The sequence below is a fragment of the Rattus norvegicus genome, chromosome 2 (genome assembly GCF_021556685.1).
Source record: "Rattus norvegicus strain SHRSP/BbbUtx chromosome 2, alternate assembly SHRSP_T2T, whole genome shotgun sequence".
NCBI classification, from domain to species: Eukaryota; Metazoa; Chordata; class Mammalia; order Rodentia; family Muridae; genus Rattus; species Rattus norvegicus.
In genome coordinates, this window is record NC_141535.1 from 13553541 (window position 1) to 13574393 (window position 20853).

General features: G+C 41.5%; 1 protein-coding gene across 1 annotated transcript in view; it reads right to left on the reverse strand.

The window, feature by feature from the left end:
* The window catches only part of Adgrv1 (adhesion G protein-coupled receptor V1), a 579866-nt gene that overhangs the window by 460610 nt on the left and 98403 nt on the right, over positions 1-20853 (reverse strand). The window contains exons 29-36 of the mRNA XM_087635923.1: positions 19011-19226; positions 18315-18530; positions 17332-17576; positions 15938-16119; positions 14346-15160; positions 11816-12025; positions 4078-4208; positions 1496-1595 (exon numbers count right to left, since the gene is read on the reverse strand). Of these exons, the coding sequence (XP_087492049.1) occupies positions 1496-1595; positions 4078-4208; positions 11816-12025; positions 14346-15160; positions 15938-16119; positions 17332-17576; positions 18315-18530; positions 19011-19226 (2115 nt within the window). The remainder of the gene's footprint in view (positions 1-1495; positions 1596-4077; positions 4209-11815; positions 12026-14345; positions 15161-15937; positions 16120-17331; positions 17577-18314; positions 18531-19010; positions 19227-20853) is intronic.

Consider the following 20853-nt stretch of genomic DNA (forward strand, 5'->3'; position numbering starts at 1 on the left):
GTGGTATGTGTTATGTATGTAGTGTGTTATGTGTGTGGTATGTGTACATGAGTGTGTGTGTGTGAGTGTGTGTGTGGTGTGTTATGTGTATTGTGTATGTATGTGAGTGTATGTGTATGGTGTGTGTGTTATGTGTGTGGTGTGTATATGTGTGTGTGTGCGCGTGTGTGTGTGGGGGTGGTATGTGTTATGTATGTAGTGTGTTTGTGTGTGGTCTGTGTATGAGAGAGAGAGTATGTGTGTGTGTGGTATGTGTTATGTATGTAGTGTGTTATGTGTATGGTATGTGTACATGAGTGTGTGTGTGTGTAAGTGTGTGTGTGTGTGGTGTGTTATTTGTATGGTGTATGTATGTGAATGTATGTGTATGGTGTGTGTGTTATGTGTGTGGTGTGTATATGTGTGTGTGTGCGCATGTGTGTGTGTGTGTGTGGTATGTGTTATGTATGTAGTGTGTTTGTGTGTGGTGTGTGTATGAGAGAGAGTGTGTGTGTGTGTGGTATGTGTTATGTATGTAGTGTGTTATGTGTGTGGTATGTGTACATGAGTGTGTGTGTGTGTGTGTAAGTGTGTGTGTGGTGTGTTATTTGTATGGTGTATGTATGTGAATGTATGTGTATGGTGTGTGTGTTATGTGTGTAGTGTGTATATGTGAGTGTGTGTGTGTGTGTGTGGTATGTGTTATGTATATAGTGTGTTATGTATGTGGTGTGTGTATGAGAGAGAGAGTGTGTGTGTGTGTTATGTGTTATGTATGTAGTGTGTTATGTGTGTGGTATGTGTACATGAGTGTTTGTGTGTGTGTGTGTGTGTGTGTGTGTGTGTGTGTGTGTGTGTGTGTGTGCTGTGACATGCACGGGTAAACATCTGTAGGAAGCCATGAGTGTAGAGCCCTGCCTTCTTCCTTATTTGTAACACGGTCTTCTGTTGTTTGTACTCTAGATGCCAGACTAGCTGGCATGTGAACACCTGGGCATTTGCTTGATTCTACCTCCCACAGCACAGCAGGCCTGCTTGGAATCAGTTATGTAAAACCATGTGCAGCTTTGGACACTGGGTACGGGAGCTATGGTCTTCCCAGTTTCACAGTAGCACTTCACCTACTGAGCCGTCTTCCCAACCCTATAGAGCAAAGCTTCCACACTGCTTGCTACACCTCAGGAAGCAGTGTTCATGTGCCAGCCTAGGAGCTTTTTCAATCTAATATGTCTGTGGAATATTTAATAAAGTAAAATATTCTCAAAGAAAGGATCTTACTTTGGAGTTCTGGATGGTCTGGCATTTAAAATGGGAGCCCAACATCACAATCCTCCTGCCTCAGCCTTCTGAACACAGAGATAAGAGATGTACAGTGCTATGATGGCTACAAAGTAACTTTCTTTTAATTAACATATACCTACTTCTTAGACACAGTAATAGAAACTGGCTCATTTCATTCTTTCTTCTCTGAAACGAAAATACCAAAGAAAAATTCAAAAGGAAAGTCTAAAATTACCTTGTGTCTTGACATCGTACAGAACAACCTGGTATACTTCTTTCTCCTCAGGAATATTATCATCCAACAAATGTACAAATATTGTTTTATTCAATGCCCCCTATGACGGAGAGAAACATGATGCCTGTATTGTTATTGCGCATAACCCATACCCTGCTTTCACTGGCCATACACTTACAGTGTGCAGTTTAACATAACTTCATTTGAACCAAGATTGTCTTAGAGATTAACAGAAACCATTGACTCAAGATAACATGTTTAATGCCTGACCTCAAGCTGCATTACAAAGTAATAGTGATAAAAAACTGTATGGTATTGGGACAGAGACAGGCAGGTAGATCAATGGAATAGAATTGAAGATGCAGAAATAAACCAACACACCTATGGTCACTTGATCTTTGACAAAAGAGATGAAGCCATCCGATGGAGAAAAGATAGCATTTTGAACAAATGGTGCTGGTTCAACTGGAGGTCAGCATGTAGAAGAATGCAGATCGATCCATTCTTATGGCCCTATACAAAGTTCAAGTCCAAGTGGATCAAGGACCTCCACATCAAACCAGATACACTCAAACTAATAGAAGAAAAAGTAGGGAAGAGCCTCTAACACATGGGCACTGGAGAAAATTTCCTGAACAAAACACCAATGACTTATGCTCTAAGATCAAGAATTGACAAATGGGATCTCATAAAACTGTAAAGATTCTGTAAGGCAAAGGATACCATCATTAGGACAAAACGGCAACCAATAGATTGGGAAAAGATCTTTACCAATCCTACATCTGATAAAGGGCTAATATCCAATATACAAAGAAATCAAGAAGTTAGACTCCAGAGACTCAAATAACCCTATTAAAAATGGGGTACAGAGTTAAACAAAGAATTCACAGCTGAGGAATATCAAATGGCTGAGAAACACCTAAAGAAATATTCACTATCCTTAGTCATCAGAGAAGTGCAAATCAAAACAACTCTGAGATTCCACCTCACACCAGTCAGAATGGCTAAGATCAAAAACTCAGGTGACAACAGATGCTGGCAAGGCTGTGGAGAAAGAGGAACACTCCTCCATTGTTGGTGGGATTGCAAACTCGTACAACCACTCTGGAAATCAGTCTGGAGGTTCCTCAGAAAATTGGACATTGAACTACCTGAGGACCCAGCTGTACCTCTCTTGGGCATATACCCAAAAGATGCCCCAACATATAACAAAGATACATGCTCCACTACATTCATAGCAACCTTATTTATAATAGTCAAAAGCTGGAAAGAACCCAGATGCCCTTCAATAGAGGAATGGACACAGAAAATGTGGTACATCTACACAATGGAGTACTACTCAGCTATCAAAAGCAATGACTTCATGAAATTCATAGACAAATGAATGGAACTAGAAAATATCATCCTGAGTGAGGTAACCCAATCACACACACACACACACACACACACACACACACACACACACATACACACACACACAAACCCACACATGGTATGCACTCATTGATAAGTGGATATTAGCCCAAAAGCTCAAATTACCCAAGGTACAATTCATAGACCACATTAAGCTCAAGAAGAAGGATGACCAAAGTCCAGATGCTTCAGTCCTTCTTAAAAGGGGGAACAAAAATATTCATAGGAGGGAATATGGAGACAAAGTTTGGAGCACAGAATGAAAGAATAGCCATTCAAAGTATATAGGGATGCAGCCCATATACATACAGCCACCAAACCTAGACAATATTGATGAAGCAAAGAAGTGCATGCTGACAGAAGCCTGATATAGCTGTCTCCTAAGAGGCTCTGCCAGAGAATGACAAATACAGAGGCGAATGCTAGCAGCCAACCATTGAAATGAGAATGGGGTCTCCATTGGAGGAGTTAGAGAAAGGATTAAAGGATCTGAAGTGGTTTACAACCTCATAAAAATAATACCAACCAACCAAATTTCCTAGGGACCAAACCACCATCCACATAGTACCCATGACTCCAGCTGCAGGAGAGGATGGCCTTGTTGGGCACCAAAGGGAGGAGAAGTCCTTGGTCCTGCCAAAGCTGGACCACCCCCCCACCCCAGTGTAGGGGAATGTCAGAGTTGGGAGGTGGGAAGGGGTGGGTGGTTGGGTGGGGGAAAGAGCATAACATTTGAAATGCAAATTAAAAGATATACAATAAAAAACAAACCAGGTTTAAAGTACTAACTCGACATTTTGACTGCTGGGCCAATCAATTTAAATCTTAAACAGTGACTGGTGTATATGAGAAAGCAATCACACAAAGACTTCTCTGTTCAAGTGATAGAGAAAAATGTGAAGAGAAGACACTAATGGTGAGGGGTTCCAGTTATTGGATGTTCAACCCAGTACAGGAGGTGACAGCAGCTGGGCTGTGGCCCAACATCAAAGCAAGTGAAAAGACCACAAAAGTTAAATACACCGATGAAGAGCACAAGTTAGGTAGGTGTGAAGTGAAAAGAACAATGACCAATACGATGTGGTGGCGTTCACTTTCTACCCTGTCTTCCTCACTGTGCTGCACTGTCTTTGGAAAATGTATGGCGAAGCTTTTCCTCAGAGTGCTACCTCAGAGAAGAAGAGTTGTCCCGTAGAGTTAGCAAAATTGACTTCTAGATTTTGTCCAGTAACTTTCCAGTTGACAGTGACATTTCCTCGACCTGGGGCTGTCCTTACCGCATGGAGCTGCAACATTTCTCCTGCAAGAGAGAGAATACAAGGAACAAGCACTTAATGGGGATGAACTGCGTGTTCAAAGTCAGCACAATCCAAACCCAAGCATGCCTCCGTTCTAGGTCCTGTTCCCAGCACATGACAGAGCTCTGTGCTGTGCTGTGAATTTTCTAGCATGTGAATACACATGCTTGCCATTCATTAGCACAGAGGCCCTACTTCCAAATACTTGCTGTGGGTAGAACTTCAGGAATTACAAGATACAGTACAAAAGACTCTCGTCAGGAAGAAGCAGCAGAAGTTGGAACACTCCAAAGCATGCACCAGAACACACATAGGGGTTCTGTAACATTACAGTCACAGTCAAAACTAGTCAGGACCAGTTAACTCTTTCCTTCGTTTCCCCCAAGGACACAAACTCTTTACACTAGGAAGCAATGTGATTTTACACGACGTATGCATAAAAATGCTTGCAAATACCCGAAAATCACATTTCTGTAGGTTGCAACTTACATATAGCAGCATGGATTTATAAAAGGAGATACAAGGAAAGGGGCCAAACCTGTCCGTCAGCATTTCCCATGGTTACATTAGCATTCCCTAATAACTGAATAGCTATTTTCCTTCCTTGGCTTTTACCAACATGTAACATTTTATAAAAATGAAGATTATCAGAGTCATCTCTTTCACACTGTTAAAAGGGAGAAGAAGGAAGCTACTTGGAGCTATGCTGATGGCTACATGGCCTCTTAACACTGTGCTCCGATTGCTAACTCTGCATAGTGATAAACACAAGTGATAATACACCACGGACAACCTCATTAAAGTTAGGATGAAATGGCAAGAAGCATTCTTTTGAAAAGCTTTAGGAACCCATCATTATTTGCAGTTTGTAACACAAAAATAACGTCAAACCCCCCAAGTACCTATTCATGAAAAATGCCATTTTAAAAATAGCTTTGTGTATACTAGCTATCTCTTAACCTTTCAAACAAGAGTAGAAATGAAATATAAACACCATGTTCTAATAATCTTTTCAAATTAGTGAATTTCTAAACTTATAAACATAAATGACCTAAATCTGTTTTATACTTTTGGTATTGCCCTACCCGACCCCTCCCATCCTACCATGCAGGTCTTATACATGCTAAGAGAACACTTGGACAGTGAGCTACAGCTTCAGGCCTCAAATTAGGGGATTTTTTTAGAGAATTTTTTTAAAATTAAAATACCATGACTTTTAAGGCAACTTAAAATTATGCGACAAACAAAATAAAATTTTATTGCTAAGTCTCAACACAAAATTTGAGTAAAATGAATTATTTGGAGACAGTCAGGAAATATCAGAAGGTAAAAACACCAGAAATATTTTTTAAATATGCATTATTCTAATACAAATGCATTCGGTCCCAGTTACTTTAGTAGACTATGCCTTTCAATGTCTTCTTGTTTAACACATGAGGATTGCTGATCGTGAAGAGAGTACTTCAAAGAATTAAGTATAATGGCAAGCCCACAATCAGCCATAATAGCCTAAACGTCATTTTATGTTTTACATTTGCATAATCCACAGGAACAAAAACCAACAGGAACTCCTAGGGCTCCTCTTGGATGCAGCATGCAGGGCTTCTTACAGAGCGCCTCTGTGCTGCAGGCAAGGGGACAGCTCTGCAGTTAGCAACACACTTCACAGGCAGCGTCAGGGACTGACAAGGTTTCAAAACCACAAAACCTGACAGGAATTCAAAAACACTGGTCATTGAATAAAGTACAAACAATGAAAAAAGAACACGAATGGCAAGAAAACAAAGGGCAGGGCCGTGACTGTCCGCGTTGAAGGGGATCCTGTACTCATAATAAAAGACTGAGATTCTAAATCTGTATACAAAGACTTGGGGGAAAGGCACCATTCTGTGATAAAGATAAAATAAAATTCACAGAAGAGGAAGACAGTAAAAGAAAACAATCTTTCAACCCGCCTCATATGAAGTACTGTCTACTGTGGAAATTACCTGTCTGCAGAAACATGGCTTAAAAACTGACATTTGATACTCCTACAGAAGGAAGGGGAACCTCTTCTCCATACAGTCTCACAAGTCTTTGGAACATTTATCGTGTCAGGAGCAAGAATAGCATGAACACTTTTCTAAACTGTAATGCAACTGAAGCACCTGGTTCTGCCTCTTTCAGGAAGAAGACCAAGAGCCACTGAAATTGTCCCCTGGGAAATGAAACATCATATCGCAGAGGCAACCTTCACAAGGAGGGACTCGAAGAACAGACATGGGAGAAGGAAAAGCAGATCTAGGGTTTTGTCTTCCTGGTTTGGCAAAGACCTGAAAGGAAGCCTGAGAGAAAACATATTGTGATTTTCAAATATTAACACTTCCTGGGTCCTGAACCACCTTCCGTATCTTGGTGAGACGTGATTCCACCTGCTCCTCAACCCACCAGGGTCTGTGCATCAGTGGTGAAATCATCTGATATGAAGTCCACCCAGCAACCTAAAATGGGAGGACACATGAGGGCGACCCAAAGTGGGGGGACACATGGAGGCAGGTGTTTGAGCATTTATTTTGAAGGTCATTTAAAGAATAAGTTTGAAGACTATCTATGGGACAATGCAGATTATTCTCAATAAATAAATATGGTGATTACATGAAATATTGGAATTCTGCTTTTTCTATTATAATTCCAGAAATGAATTCTAGCTCCTGAAGGTCCTTAGCATTCAAAAAAAAAAATCTGACAATTGTAAGAACTATAAATGAAAGGAAAATTATACAGATTTAAGGTTTAAAAATATAAAATTAAAAGAGTAAGTTTCAAAATTCACAGACTCAGGGCTGAAAACTGTGAAAGGCAAGCCCAGGCAAATCCAGGCATGATGGGAGCCGCCCAGCCACAAAGACTAACAGACCATAAAGATAAAGAAAAGGAATGCAGAAACCAGCCCGAATTATCAGGACTGACTCATAAACCATCTGGCAGGAGGGCACCTCCCCCAGCTTACTCAGAGCCACACCTTAACCAGATGTCCTTCAAGCCCTGATAAGCCCCTAGCTTCTAAAATCCTGTACACTCCAGTCAGCATGTACTCTTCTGCTGTGTTGTGATCTCACTGCTATGTTTAAATGAGCCAATCACTTATAGCCGCGCCAGAAATTAGTCGCCGCTGTTTGAAACAGCCAATTGTGTGTAACCGCGCCAAACCCCCTAGCCTTCCCTATATAAACCCCTGACTTTTGAGTTTCGGGGTCGACACCTCTGTCTCCTGCGCGAGATACGTGTCAGCCCGGAGATCTCCGTAATAGATCTCTGTAATAAACCTCGCCTTTGCTTAATACATCCAAAATGGTCTCTCTGTGTCTGGGGTCCGCGATTTCCCAAGACTTGAGTAAGAGTCTCTCTTCGGGGATCTTTCATAAGTAGTTCTCGTAAATCTACACTTACCACCCAAGTTTGCTTTTTTTTTCCCAAGAAATTCATTTTGGTCTCCAAACTGCTTTTTTTTATGGTTGTTGTTCTTGTTGATTGTTTTTTTATTTTTTTAAAGACAAGATCCCTGAAATTCAATGGGGTTGGGTGGCCTTTTCTTTTCAAGCACAGCAGTTCTCGGTACTCACACAGGCTCAACTGTGATCCGGAAAGGCAGAGGTTGGAAACCCTCTGTATGCTCTGATGACTTTCCTAGGTCCAATTCCTCTTCTGTGCAGAGTTGTCTGAGAAAGCACACTCACAGTGTGCTCTGCAGAGTGTGTTTGCTCCTCCAGCAACTGTCTGACTTGGTGGCTGGCCATGCAACATAACCCTGGACATCAGTCTACACCAATGCTCACTGCCTAAGAGCCTTCCCTAAGTCTGTAAGACCACACTCAGACTGGACTTTCTCACTGGACTTAATTGCTAATTAATTTAATTTAACGATTAACACTCGTTTTTGTATCTGCTAGATACAAGTGACAGTCAGAAAGTAAAACAGTCACTGTTTCTTTTCAGGTGAAATTCATTCAGCCCCCAAAGGTCTGAGAAGCCAGGGTTGCGGTTTCTCTAAGATGCTAGTGCAGCCTTCGACTCCTTTATGGCTCCCCCACCCGCTATTCATAACACTACTTAAGCACTGTGGAGTTACTGATAGGACATAATTGTCCTACAAACGAAAAACAGTAAGAGGAGGTTGGCTGTCTATACCCTCTTTAATACACATTTTAATTAAATCTTTGAGAATTTCATACATTGCATTCTGGTTGTATTTTCCCCCCTCCACCATTTCCTCCCCATCTTAGCCCACTCAGCTTTGTATCTTCTTATAAAAACTAATCTAGCAGGGCACGGAAGCACATGACTGTAATCCCGAGCTCAAGAGGCAGAAGCAGGTGAATCTCTGTGAGTATGTAGCCAGCCTGCTCTTAGAGTGAGTTCTAAGATGGCCAATGCCATATAGCAAACTTTATCTTAAAAATAAATAAATAAATAAATAAATAAATAAATAGGAAAAAAATGAATGAATGAAAAGAAAGCCACGCAGTCCAGTCAGTAATGGTTAAACATGCTTGGGTATGTGGCCATCCAGTAGAGTGTGGTTCACCTGCCAGGGGACACAGCCAAAAAGAAAACTGATTCATCTTCTTGAAGCAGGGGTAGGACTCCACGCCCACCTCCCCTCCTCCTGATGGCATTTCAGCTGACGTGAGTTTACGGAGGACTTGCAGCTGTCACAATCAGTGTGGATTCACACGTGTAACTGCCCTGCTGTGTCCAGAACACACTTCTGTTTCAGTTATCCACAGCCTCATGCTCTTAGACTCTTTCTGTCCACTCTGCCATGGTGATCCCGAGCCTTGGGGAAAGGAGTATTATACAGATGTCCCATGTAGGGCTGAGCATTCAGAAATCTCTCTGTGCCTTGGCCAGTTGTAGTTCTCTGTAGTAAACACAGTCTACTGCACACAGAAGCTTCTCTGATGAGGGCTGAGATATGCTCTAATCTATGGGTATAGCAGCGATGAGAGTTCACTTAGTACTAAGTGTATTGAGTGGAATAATATTAGTAAGTTCCACCTAAGGAGCAATGACCTATGAAGCCACAAGTTCTTTGTCCTGATGGGGTCAGATACGGTACCATTATCACAGCAGAGTAGAAACCATCATGAACTTTCTCATCTTGTCACAGGCCAACAGCAGAAACTTTTGGCGGAACTTGGACTAAACCCAGTACTCTGGGAGGCTAAGTCACTTAGTCATTTTAAATACTTGCTTGCTTCTGCCCCCACCTACCCCTCCATTCTGCCATCACTGCTGGTTTTGATCCTTTGGATATCTATTTGTGGTTTTGCTCCTGGGTCTTTTCTGCCCTTTCTCCCATCACAAAACCTTTCTTTCTAGCACCTTAGCCTGCTGCTCCATCCTGACAATTAGCTTTTCTTGTCAGTCCAAAACATCCAAGAAAATCCAGCTTCCATCTCTAGAGATAGAGCAAGGTTCTCCTTCTGATTTCCTTCCTTCAAATCCTTCATATAGGCAGCACTAATCAGACTTATTAATCCTGCATTTAAGCCACTTCAAGTGTTTACCGTTTCCTACACTGTCCGGTTCTGCAGTGGATACAAAACAGTCTCTGCCATGGAACTCGCCATCACATAGGCCCTGGCCTCCGGCACTGTGGAGGTTCCACTGCTGACCTCAAATGCTGTCTCCACTTCCGCGTGTGTGAGATCCCACAGGAAGCATCGCACAGAGCTGCTGCTGAAACACGGAAACGATGGGCGTGGACCCAGCACGCAGGTAACACTCCATAAGCTTGCCAGCATTCCTAAGGACTCCTGTGATGGTGTTCTAATTTACACTACAAATCAACTTTGCCAGCGATTTGTCTTTCCTGTATGCTTATGACAATTTATCAGTTACTCTTGTTCATTATTGAGCTGACAAGATGAAAGTCTACACCATTAACAAGAGCAGAGAGTGAAGGGCTCACGTGGTTAGATAAGTTCAGCAAACTTGCAAGTAGGAATCCAGTAAGGAGACAGAAGATGCGCTCTAACTAACATTCATTAGGTTTCCAGCACAGCCGCTAACTAGGTCCTTGGCTTTGTCATGTCGTTTAACGTGTGTGTGTGTGTGTGTGTGTGTGTGTGTGTGTGTGTGTGTGTGTGTGTGTGTGTGTGTGTGTGTGAGCTTTATGCTTTCCTCGCAAGAGAACCATGTATAGGAGCCATATTATTTTCATCTCCTAAGTCCTTAGAGTAGAATTGTTTTTAAATATTTAAAAATAGGATTCAAACTATGTGGTGAAGGACATTCTGTAATGTTTCATTAATTTCAAAACATTTTTTTCAAAGGTAATTACTGTCACTGTAATATTTGAATCAAACAAAAAGTAGATTGTTCCTGAGACAGAATACTCAAGATGTAGGGAAACTGTAGTGTTTAAAATAAACACTGTCACAGGCTTTCTAGCACAGCACACTATTCATAAAACATAGTAAACTACAAAGCTGGGGCTAAAATATCCACCGATTATGAATATTTTCCCTAACATTCAATATTTTACTGTTCAATAAAAATAGGTACCAAAATGTGCATACTACTCTGGCCAAAACCCATATTATGCACTTCAAATTCACAGCTCACTTCCCAAAGACCTCTGTGAGGTGTTGTGGTTTGCCCTGGAGTTATCTGTATTCTGATGCTAATTCCACTGCCCCAAGGACAGCGGCCTACTCACAGACTCAGGAATCAGGTGACTTCACCAGAAACTTCTCCCTATTGAATTTGTAAAGTACAGGTGAGGGGCAGGTACAGGATAGAAGGAGGCCTGTCATTGGAGGAGAAGGAAGGATGGACGGGAGAGAAGTTTGAAGGAAGAGGAGGAGACTAGAACAGAAAGGAGAGGAGGGAGGAAGGGAGGGAGGGAGAGAGGGAAGGAGGGAGGGAAGGAGGGAGGGAGGGAGAGAGGGAAGGAGGGAGGGAGGGAGAGAGAGAGAGAGCGAGAAGCTGTGGCAGGACGATGGAGGCTGACATTAAGATTCCAAAATGTGTATTTACAGGTTGTTATCAATGTTCCTAAAGGATGGATGGTCCTGGGCTTTGTATGTTCAGGTGCACAATTATATCTTACCAACTGGGTCAAAGATTATTGTGTTGTGTGTTCTTTTATGTGATGGTTTGAGTGTAGGAAAGTGTGCGGCGGCTGGAGACACTGGGCCACCACAGAGTTGGGATGTGTTTCCGCCAAGATATCTAGCAGATATCTAGGGGCACCGCGGTGCCAGACCTAGCGGGGTAAAAGACAACCATACTTTTTTATTTATTTATTTTACAGCAACAGTGAGGTATGGACTGTGTCGTGATTTAGCAGAGGAGAAACCCAAGCATTCTAGCACGGAGGCATCCAGCAACTCTAGCAGTGGGAACGTTATATGTGAGCTCGATCACAGTACCTGTGAGGCTCACACATGTGGTTAGACAGTGCATACTGCTGGCCCCGCCCTCTTCTAAACAAAGTGCTACACAGATGAAAACAGCAGCTCAACAAGAAAAGAAAAGAAAAAACAGAGGCTTCAGAACATGAGACAAAGAATCACATCTGTGGAAACAAGAAAGAATGTGTTCAATAATAAGTGGCACCCACCTTCGTGGCCTATGACAGATCTCGAAGCTGTCTGAAAACTGACAATTCCTGCCACATTGTCGTTTGCCAAGATGTTGACTGTAACTGTGTCAGAGCTGGGCAGGATTCTGCTTCCACCCTCCGTGGCCACCAGACGGACGAAGATGCTTTCCTCGTCCTCCGGTTCAGAATCATCCAAAATGGTTAGAATGGCTGTCTTTTTGGTTTCACCTTGAAAAAGTTAAAAGAATTAAAGCTGAATCCGTGAAATACCAACCTGAAAGGCCAAAGTAACCTTTAATTTTAAAAGATAAGTAAAACAGTGTCAAGTGTAAGAGTTCAGTGCTGTGATCAACAGTGTAACCATCGCATCAAACTGTGCCTCTTACCCGTTTTCTGAAATCCAAAGTGCTGTAAAAAATCTCAGTGTGGGCATATTACAGAGAGGACACTGAATAGTAGAACGTCAGTGGGGACAACTATTCCAGAGAATCATGGTCTACTCCCTGGTCTCTGTCAAAAATGATCATGACCTGGGAAAGAGTGCTAAAGTCATGTTTACAAGTAGTTTCCTACTTTCCAAGGAAGTATAATCTCAGTCCTGTTAGGGCATTACTGTGAATAGTCTTGGCTATCCCTACATCTCTCTCACATGTCACCGGCACCCATGGGACGGTAGTAAAGTGGCACAGAGGGACAACAAGCTCTAGCTGAGACAGCCTCATGAGGACAATTGCTTTGGGGAGGATGGCTGAGGTGGCAGCATCATAGACTAGTTTCCAGGATGTGTTGCCAGGAGACAGCAGAAGACCGCAGTAGGGGAAGAGGGGCAGTATTTGACACAGTGCTCCTTTAATAAAGAAAGCACTGGGGAACATCCCACAAAATGCCCTCCCTCTGAGGTTCACCCGTGGGGAACCCTGTTTAGTTCCCTTCCATGTTGTAAATGGAGGATGAAAATGAGGGATCCCACAGCATTGCCATCCTCAATACAACATCGTTCTGTTTTCTCCCTCCTTATGCTTCTGGGCATTGAACCAAGAACCTTGATTTGAAACTGCATGTTACCTAGTAATCTAAGTTAGCTACAAAACCAAGTCCATTTTGTGTGAAGCTAAAGTTATAATTCAATCTAATAACGTGTATAGTGCAGTTGCTTTCTATAATTGGTCCTTTATGCTTATCTAAGCCATGAGAAATTTATCTATAACTTTTATCTCCTGTTTTATAACCTTATCCCCTATCTTGTTACACTTTTGTTACTCACTTCAAACGGGAAATGTCACCAATCTCCAGTCTACCATCTGCCATTTTCCGCTCAGGAACCAGCTTCCTTTCCACCTCCCCACGCAGAAATGTTTTCTAGCATTTCATTTCATTTTCTTTTTCTGAGATGGTCTGTCTAATGGAGCTCAGCACTGCCTCAAACTTGGCATACAGCTGAGGATGATGGTAAACTCCTACTCCTGTGGCTCTATCACCTGAGTGCTAGGATCAGATGCAAATATTACCACCTCGGTTTACATGGTGCTAGGGTTTGTATCCAGGGCTTTGTGAATGCTAGACAAGCATTGTATTGACTAAACTGCATTTCCAGCCAACTTTAAGGCATTTAAAATTTTTATTCTCAAACACAGTGTTTACTAGATATTTTCAAAGTTTGTTACATATATAGTTACTAGTTTCAAAAATGTATGTGCATTAAAATATAAACAGAGAGTGAACTTCTCCGAGACACAGAATTGCTAATAATTAAAAATTTTTTATCCAGTTTATATTCTGAGTTTCTTATAAATATGTGTAACTTTTTCAATCAGGAGCAAAAAAAAATTAACTGTGAGTTTTTGTAATTGTTCAATTCAGGATTTAAAAATATTCTGACTAAAATTACCACTTCTATACCAAACTAAACTATGAACTTCCCCAATTTTAAATATCATACCCAACTAGTACTAAGATTGAGTATGTGAAGACAATCTTCATTAAACTCTCCTGCATTTCAGACGTCACTTATGAGAAATTCTGTGCACTCTTTTACAAGTTTAAGAATAGTACCACAGCAAAATAATCGACGGCAAAGATCACCTTAAAATAAATACAACTCTCAAACTTCAGGTGATTTTTATTTAAAAATTTTCACTGACGTTCTACCCTGTATTATCTGGTGCATTTGAAAACGTTATATTCTCATGTAGCACTGCTTCTTCAACACATTTGTTTGTGTATCCATAGCTCATTCCTGTAACTTCCCTTATAAAATAAGAACCTGTCTTGTGATTGCTTCTGACATATGAATGCCACAGTCACCATGCACAAAGGCATAAAATTTACATGTTCCCTAGATGTCTCCTTTAAAAACAAACTAAAAACATACACATACAGGTCATGCGAGCCTGTGTCTATTAGGATAACCATTTATAAGCTGAATCACTATGGCTTCCAAAACCACACTGCGTCTCTAAATAAATAAGAATAGGCAGGAACATCAGCATGATATTGCCTCAGATAACTTTAGCAAGAAGTGCTGAAACACTTCTATACCATGACATACCTTCTGCAAAAGTAAGAATGTCTCCGGCACCTATAAAATCTAAACCTTCGGTAGCTGTTCCACCAACAGTGCGCCATTCGACCATCACCTGCCCCAGGCTGCCTCCTGTCCTGTGGATAACCAGTTCCACTGAGGTCTGTGGCTGTTCCTGCACTTGTGCACACAAGCCATCTTCCGAGGTATTGGGGCTAACACTGTACATAACGAATACTCCGAAGGCATCGCCATTCAGCCCTATGAGCACCGTGGAAGTACTCGGGTGTCCTACGGTTGGCTGGTTTTTAAAACTGTCTGTGATGTTCACGAGGTGAACTTCAAGGAGAGAAATTAGGAAACATTCGTCCATCTCGGGAACATCATCAGGAAGTAAAGAAACAGTGAGGTTTGCAAACTCATCGCCTTCCGGCATCAGGGCCCACTGTCTTGTCACAGGTTCATAGTCACTGCCGGCAACAGCCTGGCCACTAAAAAGAGAGGCCACCTTAGTCATGTTCTTCTTGTAGGTCTGGAAGTCTGAGCTGTTCACCGTTAAGCTGACCCATGAGGTCATCCAGAAACACTGCGGTCCGTCGGCACCACTGACAACTGAAAAGGCAGAGCAGGCATGTTCCCTGAGACACAAAGTGGCACAGGTATACTGTGTCTCCTCCACTGCAGACACATTGACCCAAGTTCTCCAGAGCGGGTCGGGCATCCCTTGTGTCGGTGATTCATAGTAGGATAACACATCTTCTTCACCTTCCTCAACTGCAAGAGCCACTACATCAATATCAGAAGTGCTGTAGAACAACAGCAGGCGACCATAGTGTCCTCCGCTGAAATGTGCAGGGACAGAGGAAAAGCAGGTTAAGCACTCAGACTAATGTGGGAGCTGCACACAGAGGACAGACAATGCCCACTGTGGCTTTGAGAAGCGTTGTTAGTAATATTTCAAACACCAGTTTAACCCAAGTAGTACAAGCTTATTTCTTAATAGGGTTTGTCTTTCAACATTTTATTTTCTGGTGTTAACTATGCTGCCTAGTTTTCAACCAGTAAGGCTCACTTTTACTCGTGCTATGAAAATATTTTGCAAGGTAGGCAAGTTGTATCCATTTCAGAGTTCCCAGACCTAATTACGGAACTTTAACTATTAGATTTCACAAAAAATAACAATGACAGCAAAATGAATACATTTATAGAAACGTGACTATTTTGCTACAGGTCCTTCAACCCTCTCTGTTCTGTTTCTGAGGGAGGCCAGTGGACATTATGTTCCCTACAAAAGAAATGCAAGGAAAACAGAACCTAAAAGTCCACCCTTCATACATCCGAGTTTAAAAGGAAACAATATTCAAACTCTAATTAGAACATATTACATAGGAAACCAATAGATTTTGGTAGCTCAAAAGCACAATGGTGTAAAAGGCCATCCTAATTTCACTAACTAATAAACATGACTAAGTCTTTCTATCAACACATAAAAGCTAACGTGTTAGATCAAGCTATGGGGTAAGTTATGCAGTTAACAACATACGACTCTACATTATTAGGTTAGAGGAGGACACCTCCCCAACCCACACTCCTACAGACGCAGCAAGCAGAGCGCGTACCTCCTCCTGACAGTTATGTTCACAGAGGAATGTCTCTGCAGGGGTTCTTGCACACGATAAATGGACTGAGCAAAGGCAACTGAACCGTAAGGGTTATCGTTGGCAGCAATTACAATGTGTGCCACACGATCTAACCCAATCGTACCTCCACCAGAGGCAGCAGCTAGTTGCACCTGGACGACCTAAAAACATAGTGAAAACTTCCTTAATGGAGTCCCAGTTCTGAGATAGATGCAGGACAATACCAAGCACATCCACATAATAACAAATTATGATGAAATGCAAATGAGCCCGAAGAAACTGCCCATTACACTCAGAAGTTAACGTATAACAAAATAATACACAATTAACTTTTAATACATAAATAATGCATAAGCTGTTCAAATCTCTTAGTACTTAGTCATAAGAATCAGTTTTTTAAATTTAAATTTTATTTTTAATTAAAATTTTTAATTTAAAGTAAGATAATTTTAATAATTAAATATTAAAATTTTAAGTAAATATAAAACTAATCAAAGTAAGTACATTTTAAATTTAAATTAAAGACATGAACCTGTGTTTATCATTGTAATAGTATGACTTTCGTAACCAAAGCTTTTCTTACTTAGGGGAATATTACATATCCCTTTCAGTGGTGAGTGAATCTGTCTGGGTCTCACCCATACTATCTTAACTTGAAATTGTCAACAAAACTTTAAAGGATAGTTGCATAATGTCATCTAAGTTTAGAAAGAAGAAAATGTATTACATGTACTAAACGTACAAATGCATGGTTCATATTTTTAAAATGAACAATGGCACAATTAGCAATAATAAAAGTGTTATAGACTTCATATGCAGTTAAACAAAATTGTTATTAAAGGAATATGAGATCTAGACATTAATACTTGAATTTCACAAAATAACATTACTTTTAGTAATTTTAGTAATTAGCCAACTTCCCTATTGCATTTCCATTACGAGAAATACCGGGAAGGTGGACCTAGTATGCTTGTTACAATAGTGGAAGAGTAGGAGCTCGAGTCTGTGGAGAATCACAATCTACACCTAGCTCACACTCCGAAGGGGACAGAGACACAAGCCAAAATGATATGAAACAAATGTTGCATCATTATGATATACATGCATACATACGTGCATACAATCACTTAGCAGAAGTGTTCTAAAACACACTATAAACACACACACGAAAACCGTCTTAAACTGGCCAGGTGGCCTGTGCACCGTGCATTCTAGGAAAACTGTTCCTCTTTCTGTGTATTGTAAAACAGTCTTCAGACTGCCATTTTGGGGAACCCCTGCAGACAGCATGCATTCGCCATTCTCACAGCAACATAGTCACTCTACGAGACAAGGCACAATGTACGTCATTCTATACTAGTCAGTCCTCTCACCTCTTCGATCTCCGGAACGTCGTCAGCCAGGACCTCTAACAACAAGGTTTGAATGGTTTCCCCAGGGGCAAAGGTCACATTACCTGAGACAACTCGCAGGTCGCCAGTAGCAAGCTGTCCATTAATGGTGGCAACCCACTCAACAGTAACATTGCCGAGTGTCCCAGAATTTCGAATTATTGGCATGTTTACCCAAACTGAGTTAAACTCAGGTTCCTCTACAATAAATTTAGTACTCTGAAAACCTGAAGGGCAGACAGAACAGTTGTTTTTAGACACAAGGTGAAACTGTGACAAACCAAGACCAAGCTGGGGCCTCTGAGAGAAGGGATTCTCCTGCTAAGAACCATAAGCAGTAGCTGTGAGGCAAGCTGGGCAAGACTGCCTGCAATTTTTAATTGTAACAAAAGCAGATCATGGATGCCTACGGGGGACAGGTTTGTGTCCTGTAGTGCTGCAGCCACTGCAGGGCCAGCCTGGACTACAAAGGTAGTTGCTACTTTGCTTCCCGGCTGACATTATGCAGAAGGTTTAAAAACCCAATTGTGAGTGGAAATTTTGTTAATTAACCATTTAAAAGAATTATGTTAAAGTAAAAACCAGGCATATAGTCAGTCCATGTTTATCATCTGGTACTGAAGAGGCTAAGACAGTGTCGAGTTTCAGGATAGCCCAGTTGTCACAGTTAGCATGACACTGTCTCCCAAAACTCAAAGAATTTATAGAACATATATAGGAGCCAGTATTGACACAAAAGCAAACAGGTTTTGAGTATCTCTGTTAAAAATGTGATTTCTCATTTCCTGGGTAACCATTAACCTATGCCAGGAATCTTATGTATACGTAGTAATACCTCAAAAACAAAACAAAACTAAAAAACAAAACCAACACTAACCAACAAGACTACCTTGGTCAACTCAATCTTAAATAAAGATTCCATGACTTACAGACTAAATAAAAGGGAAAAAGAAATTAGTCTTTACCAAACAGTCCAAAAGGGTCATCAGAAGCGTCTATGGTAATGACGGCCTCCCTTAGAGGCCCCAGCGTGGCTCCGCCTGTTGTTTCATTCAGCAGTTGCACAAGAAAGGCCTCTTCCAGCTCAGGGTAGATGTCGTCGATGATATATATCGGCACAGCTTTAGTGGTTTCCCCTTCCAGCAAGACCACATCCGATGACGCTATACTATAATCCTCACCTGAAAGGGACAAATGTGAAAGCTTGCTTCAGAATTAGCACCCCACACACCAGGGAAGTGCTGCCCCACACTTGGAGAAATATTTTTGAAGGATGTTTAGATACACTCATTTGAAAAAAGAAGTCTTATTTCTCAAACTAAACACGTGTGTGTTTGATAACGAACATCTTCCTGCTTTCATGTTCATTCCCTCACATGCACGGAAAAATAATAACATTCCTCAGGGAGATTCGTGGATAAACACTCATAAAAAGTGAGATGAAAGAATTGTAATGTCAGTGAGAAGACAAGCTATACAGTCGTCCAGATGCCACAAGCAAGCATCCCTATCGACATAGCCGGAGCGACCTCCTCACGAAGCTGGGTGAAATGCAGCAGCTGCAGACCACCTTAGGGAGGGAAGGGGGATGGATGTCCCTTATAGAGCCTAAAGGATAAACGAGCCCACAGCGTCACCGCTCCTCTCCAGGATTTTCTTACCCGTGGCTGCAGTTATTGGCACAGCTTTAAACTTAACAGAAACATCTGCAAATGCTCCTCCCGTTCGAGTCACATTGATAATGGGGCCAACATGATTTTCGGCTACACGAACAGTCGGTGCAGACAGCTGCACAGTTCCAAACGCATCGTCGTTGGCAATGATAATGAGATGGGCCACGGTCTCCACCTTAGGCCCAAGGCGTGGAGAATGTGGGACTGAAAGACATTAAGAAGATTAACACAATGGACTTCTGAGATCCGGCTAACCGCCGTCAAGAATCCAATAGACTTCTCAGTCTCTCCCTACCTATGTTTAAATCTGTTCACCTGTCAGTCCTAATTTAAGCATTGCAAATACAAAAGTAAAGTAAATAGGAAATCTCCACCATCTTTTAAGATATATTCTAGAAATTAAAAACATTATCAAGGGAACAGTTACACTGTAAGTATATCTTAATAAGCATTAGAGAAACTGCTGATCCAAGTGTAATTAGCCATCAAGTTGTATAGCATTAATCGGATACTAAGAGCCTACAAAGTTACACTATTATAATTAGATCACTGCTGTGACATTGTTAAACAGAATTCCAGCACAAAACTATTTTTTGGTGCATTGCTTATGTCACTGATGATATGCCCCCCCTGTTTCATCTATTTTGTCGCAAACACAATTTCATTTCTTATTCAATTAATATTACCTTTATGCAGATAATAATATGCACACATCTTGTTTTTCTATTCATCTGCTGACATATTTGTATTGAATATATGTGTTGGTTAGGATGACAATTGCCGTGATGAAACACCATGACCAAAAGCAACTTGAGGAACTTTATTTGGCTCACACACCCCTAGGCATAGTCCATTTAAGGGAAGCCAAGGCAGGAACTCAAAGCAGGTGAGCACCTTGAGTCAGGAGCTGATGCAGAAGCCATGGAGGGGTGTTGCTTACTGGCTTGCACCTCGAGGCTTATTCAGCCTGCTTTCTTAGAGAACCCAGGATCGCATCACCCACAATGGGCTGGGCTCTCCCCCATCTGTCACTAATTAAGAAAATGCCTTACATCCTGATTTTACAGAGGCATCTTCTCAACAGAACTTCTCTCAGATGACTGTAGCTTGTGTCAAATTGACAGAAATTTGTTACATGTTACATTTGTATATAATTAATATATATACACACGGACACATACACATTTCTACAGTAAGGACTTAATGCCACAAAGAAATCAATGAAGTAACCTGTGATATTAGTGCCTGTGACACATAACCAAGAAACTATAAAAATTCATACTCCCCCCACCTTCAAATGTGCAGACCTCAGCAAGCCACGTATAATGCCTGCAGTAATACACAGGTGGGCACCCTCCTCTGAAGTCTTCTCATGCCTCTACCACTCACAAACCTTGGTAGCTACATTCAAAGTTAAGGCTTACCAGACCTTACACACTCGTTTTGTCTCTTACAGTCTGAGTCTGTCTCTCCCTCTCCTCCCCTGCACCCTTCTTGGCTGTGCACCTTTACCGGCATAACAGCTGTTCTGCATTGCTCTATAGATGGCAGGGTGACCACTCCTCCATCCCAACAGCACGAAGGTTCTCCCCACATGCCGTCCTACTGATAACTGCTGACACTATGCTTCCAGCAAAACAGATGCTGTATTGCTTTTACATCTAGTACCACATGTAATCCCTAATATCTCCACATTAGAAATAAAAATTATTTACACTTCTATCACTTCCTAATTATATCAGGAAAAGGGAGCTTTGGAAGATTACGCCCACCAACTTATCATGATACATTGGAAGGAGGTTACCCGACTTCGGCATGGGCAGATCCACGC